The sequence below is a fragment of the Pleurodeles waltl genome, chromosome 5 (genome assembly GCF_031143425.1).
Source record: "Pleurodeles waltl isolate 20211129_DDA chromosome 5, aPleWal1.hap1.20221129, whole genome shotgun sequence".
NCBI lineage: Eukaryota > Metazoa > Chordata > Amphibia > Caudata > Salamandridae > Pleurodeles > Pleurodeles waltl.
Window position 1 is genome coordinate 1,723,547,217 of NC_090444.1, and position 13,254 is coordinate 1,723,560,470.

General features: G+C 42.5%; 2 protein-coding genes across 2 annotated transcripts in view; one reads left to right on the forward strand and one right to left on the reverse strand.

The window, feature by feature from the left end:
• Nucleotides 1–13,254, reverse strand: part of RUNX2 (RUNX family transcription factor 2) — a 283,911-nt gene that overhangs the window by 215,401 nt on the left and 55,256 nt on the right. The gene's annotated exons all lie outside the window — the stretch shown is intronic.
• SUPT3H (SPT3 homolog, SAGA and STAGA complex component) overlaps nucleotides 1,258–13,254 on the forward strand; it is a 1,211,638-nt gene continuing 1,199,641 nt past the window's right edge. The window contains exons 1-2 of the mRNA XM_069236106.1: nucleotides 1,258–1,307; nucleotides 11,539–11,637. Coding sequence (XP_069092207.1) covers nucleotides 11,552–11,637 — 86 coding nt within the window. The 5' untranslated portion in view covers nucleotides 1,258–1,307; nucleotides 11,539–11,551. The remainder of the gene's footprint in view (nucleotides 1,308–11,538; nucleotides 11,638–13,254) is intronic.

The window sequence follows — 13,254 nt, forward strand, 5'->3', positions numbered from 1 at the left end:
GGGTAAGAGCACTGATAGAAAATAGCTAAATAACTATTTTCACTGAGAGAAGTTATGCTGTACGACCCATATAAAAAAAAAAACTCAATTTAGAGGCTTTCTATTTTCTACTTCTGCTAAAATTTAGCACAGTGAATGAGAAGTAGTGGTAGGGTGTTAGCATACTAGGAACTTGCTTACCACGTTAGGAACAGTCATATTTTTTTCAATGGACATGTCATGTACATTGCTGCATTTATTTTCTCATTCTGTGTGATTCCTGTTCGCATGTTATGCTTTAGACTTATAATTTAGAAATAAACATTTTAATTTTTTTCCTGTTTATTAGTGCTATTTAATGTGTGTTATTTATTGATGAAAGAGAGTTTGAAGTTCCACTGTAACCCTGAACTCATGTAGTAGGAATAATCATAACCAGAAAACAACACTTACACAAATGTTCTTGTGGGGTGGTGGGAGAGCATCTTTAAGTTGCAGCCCAACTGGATTTGAAATTTGTATTGGTGCATTAAACTGAGTTCTTGCACCAGGGGGGTCAGAAATCCGATCTATGTGGCTCTAAGAGTGAGGGGGCAGAACATGTCACCTGATTGTAACGATACAGGAGTCCTCATCAGTAGAAACCTGGCTACAATTGAGCTGATTTCATTACTGCATGGATTTATATATGTTACTGTTTCAATTAAAAATTGCTTTAAAAATTGGGAAGCTGGTGTTCAGGGTCATGCAGAACCATTGTTGCAATAAACTAACAGAAAGAAAAGAATAAAAGGAGAAAATACAAAACCAGCAAATAATAGTGAAACAAAGTACTATATTATGCAGAAAACACAAAGCATGTTATGAGCAAAAGATTTGTGTGAATAGGAAAAAACATTAGAGCAAGGCATTGCAATAGAGCAAAAAACGGTTAGAAAAACAAAAGCACACAGTCAAGAGCAAAAATAGTGAGTCAAATAAAACTACGAACGTGAAACTGTTAAGAATAATAAGTAAGAGACCAAATTAAAAGGCTATGGGGTAAAATAAAGCTACTTTGAAATATGGAGCAAATAAAGATGCAACAAATAAGAAAGGAGGAAAAGTGACTGGCCAACGCGAAATGCGTGTGGTACAAAATAGCAAAAGTATCAATGCAAAGAGACTTGCAGTTGATGGTGAAAACGCAGATCTACGTGTGTCACTTTTCTTGCCTTTTTACGTCGTTCGGTAGACTGAGCTTGCTTGAGTCTTTTATGACAGGCAGTTGCGCTTGTTTCGCATAAGCAGGCCTCGTGAATGTGAAGCCGGAAGTGCAGCCGCCTCAGGTAAGGGGAAGGTTTGCGCGGGGATTTGAATGTGTTTTCGCTCCGTCCGTCACGCGCTGTGCACGCGCACCCGCTGCGCCGGTCTGCGTGTGACCGTGTCATGTGCACATGGGTAGCGTGGCGCCAGACAGCTCTGTAGACTAGTGCAGCGGAGCTAGGGGATACCACGCGTTTAACTTTGAAAAAGACCCTCATTTGGAGAGTCTGTTGCTGAGCTACATTTTCCTTAGCTCGTAAGAAAAAGGAAATTATCGGTGTCGTGCTGTAAGTTTCCAGAACATGAATTCCCTTGAGTTAAGATGCAAATTAGACTAGTGTTTTTTTTTAATGTCAGATGATACTGGGTAAGTCTGACACGTTTAGGAATAAGCAGGGTCGGGCAGGTATTTAAGGACTGGAGTAGCCCTTGGACGCTGTTTTGAAAGCCCATGGCAGCCCCTGGTACCGTTTTCGCCTTTCCCAATGCCCGAGGTTAATTGCAGCAGGCAGGGAGAGGCTTTAAGAGAAGGGGGAAGGTTGGAAAGAGAGAGAACGTGTGTGAAAAGGAAGAGCATTTTTGAAAGGACAGCTTTGGGTTCCCGAGTCCGATCCGGGAACTAAGGTTCATCTGCAGAGGCAGGCCGTTAGTGCTCATGCACAGAGGGAACCTTGTGAAACTGTCCACACACCTGGGGCAATCTGACGAAGTCTAAACTCTTGAATCCGTGGTAGGTTGGCAAGTGGCGGACACATGCCCATGAGCAGTGCAGTTGTGAGCAAAGTCAAGTAAAAGGCTGTGTGCAGTCAAGTGATGCACCAGGGCTGTATGACATATTGTGAACTGAATGGATACTGTATTTGTAAAGCATACAGCTGCCGAAGAGTGAGTCAGCACCGAACACATGGCTAACAGGAATGATTCATCACACAAAAGTTGGTGGGAGAAATGCTTGCAATTAGTCTAATCACTGGCAATTGTTCGTGGTGGCATTCCAGCTGTTGTTATTTTGCGCATAATGCCACCTCAGTTTGCACACAGACATGCAAATCAGTCTTGACAGTGCTGCATTAGGAACAGTCACTTCTGAACTACCACTCTAGGTCCTCCCTGAAACGGAATCCAAGAACAGTTTTGCTCTGATTGGGGGTCTTCAGTCAGGTGTAGCTTGGTTCCAGTGGCATATTGAGCAGGGAAGGATCTGGGCATTCTGTATGGCAGGTTGGAATTGTACCGCAACGGATTGCAAATTGTTGGACTTAAAGAAGCCCCCCACCTTTTATGTGTTGTTTGAACCACCCTAAGTGGCCAGGGTATGTCAAGGTGTGGGTCCTGTGCTCATATATGTTCTGCAGACACACAGAAAACGGTGTGTTTTGACAAACTGTGCTTACTCATGTACAAAGGCCACCATGATAAGTTGTGCACATATGCACAAGGGGCAGTGAGACCGCACATTAACAGCCAGAGGTACATATGCATGCACTGATGGGAGCACTGAGATGGGATAAGAGAAATAATGCAGGAGGCAGAGTGATGGACTGTGCACATCATCCAGACATAGACTTTTACAGACTGCGTACTCATGCACAAGGGGCAGTTAGATAGGCAGGGGCCTTTAACATGCTGTGCTCCTTCATTAATGTATTAGTAGGAATTTGATGTGCTATTCACATAGAAGCATATGGGACATTAAGATTAGCTAATAAACTCTGGCATATGGTAATTGAAGTTACACTGTAAGCTGAGCTTGATATGTTGTTTACTCATTCTTAGGAGGCAGGGTTATAGGCTGTTAGATAGTATGACAGCTTTGTCACGTAAATAATCCAGCATTTTCTTAAACAAACAGACTCCTTTTGCAGCACCCATATACAATAATCCAATCTATTTTGAAAATGTGTACGCTAATGCCTTATGCCTCAGTCTATTACTGCAACCAGACACCAAGGAACTTACTAAAACACCGATTCCATAACATAGGAAAGCCTCCAGTCGTATCCTTGGTGATAGTTTAGTGTATCAGGAAGCATTCAATGCAACTGGGTTTGCTGGGCCAGAACAAATGACAAAAAGTGGAGTATTAATATGGGAGGGTGATACCATTACCAACTTAATAAACTCAAACCCAACTTTGATTAGGTCATCCCAAAGTTCTAGGATAACTTCTGTTCATTCCTTTGTATCAAAGACACAAGCTATGGATAGTTCCTCAGAGAAATGTGTGTTAAATTCAAGCGGTACCAACCGGCCTTAAATAAGAACACAACACAATGAAAGTTGAAACCAATTTAAAATATCAAGAAAAATATAAGTAGCAAAAAGACACAGTGATCAAAATTAATAGTGGGAACTGGAGATCTGGGTTTTAAAAATGTAAAAGTCAAATCATAATAAGAAAATACAGAGCGCCAAATGAATGTCAAAGTTCATGGTTGACTGAAACTTAGGCATGCTTACGTTTGACAGCGATGGAGAGGAGTTTGGTTACCCTAAGTAAGTCACACTAAAGTTTGTCCCTTGGAAGTGTTCCTGCTTCTCAGAATCCTCTACTGGGTCAAGAAAGGGTACTCCTTGCCCTCTAAGTCAAATGCCTCCTAGTCATGCTCCTGATAAAATCTTCAGTTTTGGCACTAAAAGTTCAGAGTGGGACACAGCAGGATTTCACAGCAGTTGAAGTTACTTCAATATTGGGATCGATTTGCCACCTTGCCTCGGTCCCAGGTTTTATATAGATCTCCAGCAGGGCATGGCTAGACGCGGTAGCTGAGCAGAGTTCCACGAGGCCAGATACTTTCACCTCTATGTCCTGCTGAAGCTTTTTTCTTTGTGGCAAAACCACTGCAAATAACGAATCAGGATTTCTTGCATGTTAATGTGCACCCTCTCTGGGAATGGCTCAGCATTTGTCCCGATCCTCCCAAAAACAAATTAATGCTGAAGACCCGTCTTGTTGCTGAGAAGGTACCTCCTGATCTCTCCTACAGCACTTGGGGAAGGCTTCTAGGCGCAAGGTCTCCCTTCAAATCAGAATCCAGTCCATAGGGGCAGCGTGGCCTTCTTCATATCAGGGAGCCCTTATGCCTAGTGTGTGCTGTTAGCAGCAGTGACCACTTGACCCCTAAAGCGCAGTTGCAGTCAGTCTTTTTCCGTCTTATTTCTTCCAAGGTTCAGAAATGTTCTGAGGTGGTGGTGAGGTGCCAGTCTTAATTTGTGCCTTAGTCAGTGATTGGAAAATGTTCTGCGCCTAATCCTGGCAACTTTCCTACTAAAACCCAAACTCCTTTTTCTGTGCTTCCTTTCTCAGTTTACTGCACATCTTCCTAGGGTCCCTCACCTAAAATACTCTAGTCCTGCACGTGCCCAGAAGTCTTTCCTCCTTCTAGTCACTCCCATTAGGAGATGAGATATCCTTCCATTTGTCGTAACTGAAACTGATATTTCCGCTGCAGGGAGCACTGTCACAAACTCTAGTGTATCTCTGCGCATTCATAAATTCAGTTCCTGATACCCCATTTGGGATCTTCACTTCAAGAGGATTAGCTGATAACAATGCTATCTTTGAGTTGCTATCTTTTCTTGTCTCCATCCCAGATGAATGATCCCTGTTCACGCAAGTGCACAAGGCCAGTCATTAACGCCTTAACGTTTTTAAATGTTGCTTTTCCACCAAACTTATCAGAAATTGTTCGCCATTTACCTAAATGTTTAATAACTGGTTATAACTTTGAATGAAAGCTCTGTTACTTTTCCAGGTGAAGTTACGCAAATGAGGCTTTTATTTGTAAGTAGTCCTCTGTTCATGCAAAATGTATCTTTACCAATAGTAACAAACATCTTATTGCAAATATTATTTTTGGGAGTCATGCATTTCCTGGGTGACCTATGTGATCTGTGTTTCACCTAAGCGTTCTCCTTCATTCTTTATTCTATTGGGTATTTCCGAGCCCCCTAATTAATATTTGTGGGTGTAACATCTCTTTATTCACTTTGATTTGTTACTGCCCCTTCCTTCACTTGGCTGTCACTGCAAACCTTTCATCTGGGACCATGTATACCTGTACTTTCACCCCGGTCGTACACATCCCTTTTCTTACCTGGGCCTGTGCAGGTCTCTTCAGTCACATGTATTTCTTGTTCCTTCCTTTTCTTTCTTTTTAATAAACTGATTTTTTATTGTTTTGAGAAAAAAGCCATAGTGCTACACAGCCACACACACATATATGATGAGGGTCATACAACGGCAACATGTAGTGTAGTACACAGTAATTATTTCAGAATGGCCCACAATATGACAGCCTCTTCCCCCATATCTTTTTGTGTTTTCCTGGCCAACCCCTTGGTAGATAAACGGTTTCCTCTTGCTTAGCACACCAGTCCATTGCTCGCTATCAAGGAACTAAGGGTTGCAGCGAGGCAGTCCTCCAGAATTTAGCGCTGTCTCGCCTGGCAAGTACAGTTCTGATCCAAACCAGGGTTTGTTCTCCGATGGTGTCACTAATTCCATCCATGATTCCTAACAGTGCTACTGCGGGAGAGAGGTATATTGGTCTCCCAATTACTCTAGCTAAGGTATTAAAGACTTCTTTCCAGTATCTGGTGATCTGAGGGCATTACCAGATGTGCTTGTTGCTCCGGATATCGCCAAAATGATAGTGCTACTAATGTGCCTGTGTGCCACAGTCTCAATGGCGTCTGGTAGGTTTTGTGTAGAAAGTTGAATTGTATGAGCCAGAGCTTCAAAATGGCTAGTACCCTGAGGGACATTTGGGAATCCCTTCAGTCCGAATCGTCTAGGGGCCCAACCCGCTCCTCCCACTGATAACGCAGTTGTGCGACTAAGGGCCTGATCTAGAGTTCGGAGGACGGGTTAATCCGTCACAAATGTGACCAATATCCTGTGTGCTGTATTACTATGTCCATAGGATATAGATCGATAGGATATCTGTCACGTTTGTGATGGAGTAACACCATCCGTCAAACTCTAAATTAGGCCCTCAATCTGAGGAGTTACGTGTAAGGAATTTGTTTATCAGATAGATGCCTTTCCCTTCAATAGGGCCCATTAGGATTTGAGATTCAAGGGGACCAAACTCGGGGGCAGCCACAAGGGCCTTGCAGTGTTGCTGAAGGGTGTGGGATTGCTCAAGGGTGTGGGGTAGCTGTAAGTATATAAATAACTGGGATCTGTTTAAGTAGACGCACTGTTTGTAGGGTCTGGAACGTTTTGATGTGGGAACCCTTCCAGAGATCCCCAAATGTAGAAATCCCTATTTTATCTCATCACCCCCAAATCCAAACATGGTGGACGAGCATTGTAGCCTTTCTTGTTCCTCTTCAAGCATCTGACTCTTGCATTCCCCTTCATCCACCTTGACTTGTATATGGTCCTTGTTCACTTATGTGTGGTCCTTTATTCCCTTAAACACGCTTGTTGGTGACCTCTCATGTACCTGCCATTTATGACTATCAGTTCTGTGTAATGTGCCTTTTACTTTTGCATGTGCACCTGCACCGTTCATTTAGGCTGAGAATGTGTTTCCCTCCCCCTTTTCATTAGGGCATGGTGTATCCATCTACATTAATCGGACCCCAGACTCTTTTGTTCTTCTCCCTTTGTTGACATTCACTGGTGTCTTTCCATTCAAGTAGCGGGGCACAGCAGTTCCCTTTCTCTGTGTGCCTTTAATTGTGAAAGGGGTTGGTTGGTAGGTGCATGTGCTTTTCTAGTACAGCTATTGACATACACATGGTGAAATGGTAGTGGGGGAGGTGATAGTTTATCAGACTTTAAACGGTTGGCTTTTTGCTATATCCTAGCAGGTGAGGTTTCACACCCTACCATTTAACATCCATCCCTTAGTCTGAGAGTACGGTGAGAATTGTGAAAAAAATGGATGGATGGAGAGGCTACCCTCTATGCATGATCTTACTACCTTCTCCCCTCCACTCAAGCCACTGCCTGCATTCAGTCACCAAATACATTGTTATTTTTTTAGATGTCTAGCTTTAAGCTGGAAACTAAATCAAGCCAGAAATTCCCACTTTGCAGATTTGTTCTGCTCTGTTAACCTAAACGTTTAAACAAAGATGTGTGTGGATAGTCTTTTTCCATTAGGGCCAATACAAATGGTTCATGGATGCCTAGATTCTTCCCAGGGTTTGCTGATGGCAAGATGGTGGCATGAAGGGCTGCCCTGAGTGAAGCTCACTGTGGACCTCCTAAATCATGTGAAACAGTTTAATGAGTTTCCCAGAGAACCAGAATGGGATGCAGCTTGTAATACATCACAGTTGTGTGGGCCTCAAAATGGGTTAGGTCATCCTTCTTTCAAATTCAAGCTATGGTAGAGGTTGACTATGTGTGACTTATGTGACTGACCGTTTTCCAGCAGTGCCCCTAAAGGAACATAAATGTTCCCCGACTGAGCTTGCAAATCTTACTTCACTTGGACTTCAAGAAACTATCTGTACCAACCAAGCGAGATGTGTTAACAAGGACAGAGCCCTTGCACAATTGTCCTTTGAGGGTTGAAACCTAACCTCGTATTCTGTAAGAACCCTGCTGCTATGACCTGGACAAAAGGGAGTTCAACTGTCAGGTGAGAATACAGGAACTGAAAACTGACGATGACCAAGAGATCCTAAGCAAGGCCCAACTGACTGTGGTTTGCTTTGAAGGAACTTCAAGGAACCTAGCTACACTGATGCCCTTGAGGACCTTGCTGCTGATCAGGTCACAGTCTGCTGGGATGCCACTAGGACTCTCAGAGAAATATTCTGGAACTGCTAGTTGTGTTGACCCTGGACTGGCCCTAACCTAACCACAGACGGTGCTTTAATCTTTCCTTTTCAAGTTTCAGAGAAATACTGAGGATTACACTGATCACACCAAGGCTTGGATTAGTGTTCAGTTGGACTTCCTAATAATATACCTCCTTAAGTGTGTATTTTAATACCTGTGATTCGGAAGTTATTCATGTTGATATTTATGAGATAAAAGCCTCAGAAAATTGGTAACCCTTGTGATCGTCTTCCCTATTAAAGTCGGTGTCCCTATGATTTACCTCCGAATTCTGCACAAAAATCCCTCTGTCTTGACTGCAATATCAGTTAGTCCCCCATCGGGTCTTACGCAAGAACTGTAACCAGTCTGCAATACTCAGCCACCTTTCCTCCAGCTGTTACATTCCTGGAAAAAAAACTATTGTCAGTTTACCAAGACTTTATGGTCAGTAGACTCTATTGTCAGGAGATCCAGCAAAAAACTGTCCATTGCTTATGATCAGCTGGCTTTTTGTCACACTCAGTTGCTTGCTTTTTATTCGATAGGTTGCCTTTTCCATCATTATCCCTCCCCTGAAGCATATTCTCTTTACTTGTAGCCTTCCAACGGTCACTTTTACAGAACTATTTTTTTTCCAGTTTGCTTTAGCAGCTTAGTGTGTTTCATGTCCATGTGTTTTTCAGTTGTCTTTCTCATGTGCTTCTACCAATGTGCATCTACTGACTCTCTTGCCCATTGTGTATTTACTGATCAATTTCGGATCATTCAATTAAAAAAAGCCACTCGAGTCATTTTGAAAGTAAGTATGCGTGGTAATGCATGCGCGCACATAATGATGCTTCTGCATCGTCGTGTTTTTTTATTCCTCTGAATGTTTTGCTCATGCTGTACGGTGTATGCTAAAGTATACAAAAAAGTGATGGATGCAGTGTTTGTAAGTATTAATCTCAACTAATTACTTGGGCTGCATCCCACTTTATTTTGCACCCCATGGGCCAGATGTAGCAAAGGGTTTTTCCCATTCTGTGTCAATGGGAAAATGTGTTTGTACATATGGCCCCATGTCACCTCTGTATGGACCAACCATATGCAAATCAGTCTTGACCCTGCTCCGATGGGAAAAGTGCAGCCCGATCTGCCAAACCCAGCTCTCCCTGAACCAGAAACAATCAACCTAGGACCTGTTTCGCCCTAGTTACCAGTGGCTGAGATAAGTTTGAGCATTCCATCACTACTTTTGTATGGTGTGTGCAGCATAAACAGCATTGACAAAGCCAGTAGGTCTGAAAGGCAAGCTCAATTGTCTTTTCCATTGGTTGTTTGGGAAATGTGCTGGAAACTCAACTACTTTGGTACAGCCAAGAGGGGCGTCCAGCCTTACACCTAGTCCTGACAAGAAGGTAAGATAGATGTATCAGAACACTTGGTACATTGTAATTCCTAGTCCTGCCATGTACCCAATTGATTGTCTGATGAAAATAAACACTGTTGAAGATATTTAGGCTGTTATGAATTCCCTCTCCCTTTGGTTATCACTGCCATGGCCTCAGGACCTCCTGTATGCCTTCCATCCGATTTCCCCTCCTCCCAAGAGTGCTTCAAAGTTCAAAAGATTCGGAGGGGGGGGCGACAGTGATTCTGATGGCACCTTTGTGGCCCAGAAGACTATGGTTTCCGTGGCTGGATCTCCTGACAATAGAACCTCCTCTTAATTTTCCCTTCCTCTCCAATTCTCGAATCTTACTCTCAAGCAGATCACCCAGTTGAGGTAGACGGCCTAGCAATTGTGAGGCTTTGGTTGCAGCAGTTGGGTTGTATACAAGAGGTTGCTTGTGACATACAGTAAGTGAAGAAGACTTCCATTCTAAAAGTGCATACTAAACACTGTCAATTTTTTTGTATTTGGTGCTCCATGAAGTCCTGGGATCGGTTTTCTGGGGATCCAGTTCATATTTTGGATTTCTTGTGGATAGTTCCTCAAAAGGGTTGGCACCTTCCACCTTACCTTCCTATGGGCTGCTATCACATAACGCAGGGAGTCTAGTGGTGAAATTTTGCCGGCCCTTCCTTTGGAAAAGAAACTGTTAAAGAAACAAGTTGCTTCTTGTCTGGTTCCCTTCTAGAACTTGGTGGTTCTGGAAGGACTCCAGAAAGCGCCATTCGAGCCTTTGGAGCAAGCAGGGTTGGCCTGGCTTTCGTTGCCATTACTTCAGCGAGGAGAATAGGGGAATTGTCTTCCTTGATTATCACTTATCTTTACCTGAAGTTTTTCCTGGATAGGGTTTTGTTGAGACCCGATCCTACTTTTCATCCAAAGGTTCATTCATCTTTTTATTGCTCTCCAGGAAATAATCCTACTGTTTTTTTTTTATTAGTCTACAGATAACATTCCACCTTTAGATGTACGCAGTGCACTTTTGGTTTACTTGGATCATGCTAAGCCCTCTCAATCCTCTCATTCCCTTTTTGTTTTGCATGATTCAGCATATAAAGTGAAAAAAGCTTCTGGTGCGACTATCAGTAGATGGGCCAGATAGGCGATTAATCAGGCCTATTCTTCTATGGAGATAGATTTACCAAAAGGAGTTGTGGCCAGGTCTACCAGAGCAGTAGCTGTTTCTTGGGCTGAGGCAGGTGGGGTTTCCCTACAGGAAATCTGTAGGGCGGTTACACAGGTCAGTTCCAATACTGTTCTGCTTCATTACAAGTTGAATTTGTTCTCATGTGATTGGAACAATTTTAGTAAATTGGTGTTGCAAACAGCGATTAATTGTTGTAAATATATTTGTGATTCAGATGCACATAATTGTGTCACGTGTGGCACATCCTCATGTGTTACAGCTATGACTAGAAGGACTTCCATTGGGATAAGAAATAGTTACTTACCAGTGATATTCATTACCCTTGGGAAAGTCGTCCGCGTCATAGTAGGTTCCCACCCTCCCTCCCTTCTGGGGCACACGAAACAACAGGAAGTGAGGAAGTGAAGTAGGAGGGGTGGGATTATGAAGAAGTAAAAAAGCTTGGCGAAGCGTTTCTGTCTGGAGGCAGAACGGCCTTGTGTTAGAGCTATGGGGACGACTTTCCTAAGGGTAATGAACATCACCAGTAAGTAACTATTTCTTTAGTAGGTCAAATTTGCATCCTGGATGTCACAGGGGACACATTAACTATCTTGGTGTTTAGTCATGCAAACCCGATTCGGCCATTTAAAAAAGAAATAAAATGAATTTAAACATATAAAAAATGTAATCTTTGCAATTAACTGTAACCATTTAAGTGCTTCACCATCTATGTCTTATCAAAGCAAGGGTGTCGCTGTGGACAAGGCTTCTATATCATCAACAAGTCAAGGCTGTTTGATGTCACTAAGTACCGCATATAGTGATATTCTGCCTCGGGATTACCTCCACTATATGTCACAGTATAAAATGTGTTTGAACGTCTTCTTTCTTTTTCCAAAACAGCCTCGTTGAAGACATGTCGGTGTCATCCGGTGCTTCCCCGGGTGCTGGAAGAGGGGCAGGGAAGCAGACGAGCTTTGCCCCGGAGTTGCAAAGCATGATGTAAGTGTTCGTCTGAGTGTGGTTTTCTGACTTCCAAATGGCGCTGTCTGGTGCTCATGAACAACTCTGTGTTTGATATTACTGTCTGTGTCCTTTCAACTGTTGACACAGAAATGATGCATATATTTCCGTAAATGACAAAAAAGTATTTGTATATTTTTAAGTACACCATGCTCTCAACCCACCTGAAATTCCCACAAACTACATTACTCTGTTAAATTATCATATATTCTTGTTGTTTGCGTTTTACTTCATTGGTGTTGCTGCAGATGAGTTATTTTCCCAGCCGCGCTACATTCCCAGAGCTCCCATACGCATATGAAATTTGGCCCATATTTTGGTCACCAGGAACTTTGTTACTTCTAAGCATGATGCCCAAATAGTGGTTGTTTATCTGTAGCGGCTACAGGAACATGTCATCTTGGCCAGTTTGAGGAGCACATTTTACACAACTATTCCAACAAATTAAGGCGGGGCTAAGACATCTGCTCTAGATAGTTAGGGACAATGGTACAGGTGACTTGAAGCTCAGAGAACTGATAGGAAGCAGAGCACAGGGAGCTGGGTCCAGCAACTTGGATCATCGAAAGACACTCATAAAAGGCAGAAAGTGATAGGTCAGTGATTTAATAAGTTTGGAACATTCGTAGGGGAGAGTCAGGACAATGATGGGGAGCCCAGGCACTCATTAAAAATGGGGTGGGACAGGAATGGGGGAGAGATATTGTATTTTACTGTAGAATGTATGAATTGTCTTGTACCCCTGTCGAGGCCTTGAAGTTCTTCCAGTGGTCGAGTATGTGGCTATGCTATTTGTTGTCCATGGTTTGCAGAGAATGGGTGCACAGTGGTCTATGTAGAACGAGTGTCACACATGACTTTTAGAGGAGTTCTCCATAAGAGTTGTGGTAAACTTATGTCTTCACTTAAGCACAGAATCAAGCAAAAAGATGTAAGAGACCATCACAAAGTGGTATTGTAATGCAGGGTTCAAAGCATATTGATTCCTGTGCCTCTTGCTGTAGACTCACGCAGCATTTAAACAGCAACATTTAAACAGCTTTGGGGTTAATGTCAAACCATCTGTGTTTGTTGCAGTAACCATTAACCGAGAAAAATGCAAGTCAATCCACCAAAATAAAGTAATGCAATGACTGGTAGCATATTTGTTTGACATAATCATGACTAATAAACGATTTCTCTGCCTATGTCCCTGATGGCATGACAAACCTGAAAATGATTATTCAACGTTTTTCCATTTGTGCTCACATTTAGTAGCATTATTTACAAAGGTTTGGTGTTTTAGTAACCAATGCCAGTGGAATATTACTAGAGTCTAAAGTGAGGAAGTCATTCAGGAATATAGATTTGATAAGGAAATAATTTACAAAGGATTAAAGAGAAACTGGTCTAGTTGCATGCCACATATCTAGGCAGAGTAATATAATCTTATTAATTCAGGATGTGCTGTTTCGGTGCTTTAGCTGTCTAACAAGATATTTGTTTCATAGTCAATTAAGCCGTGAATTAAATCTGCTAATGGAGACCAAGGCTAGGTAAATATATAGTGGCTGATGGACCTCTGTGTGGGTGAATAACAATATCTGATCACCACTG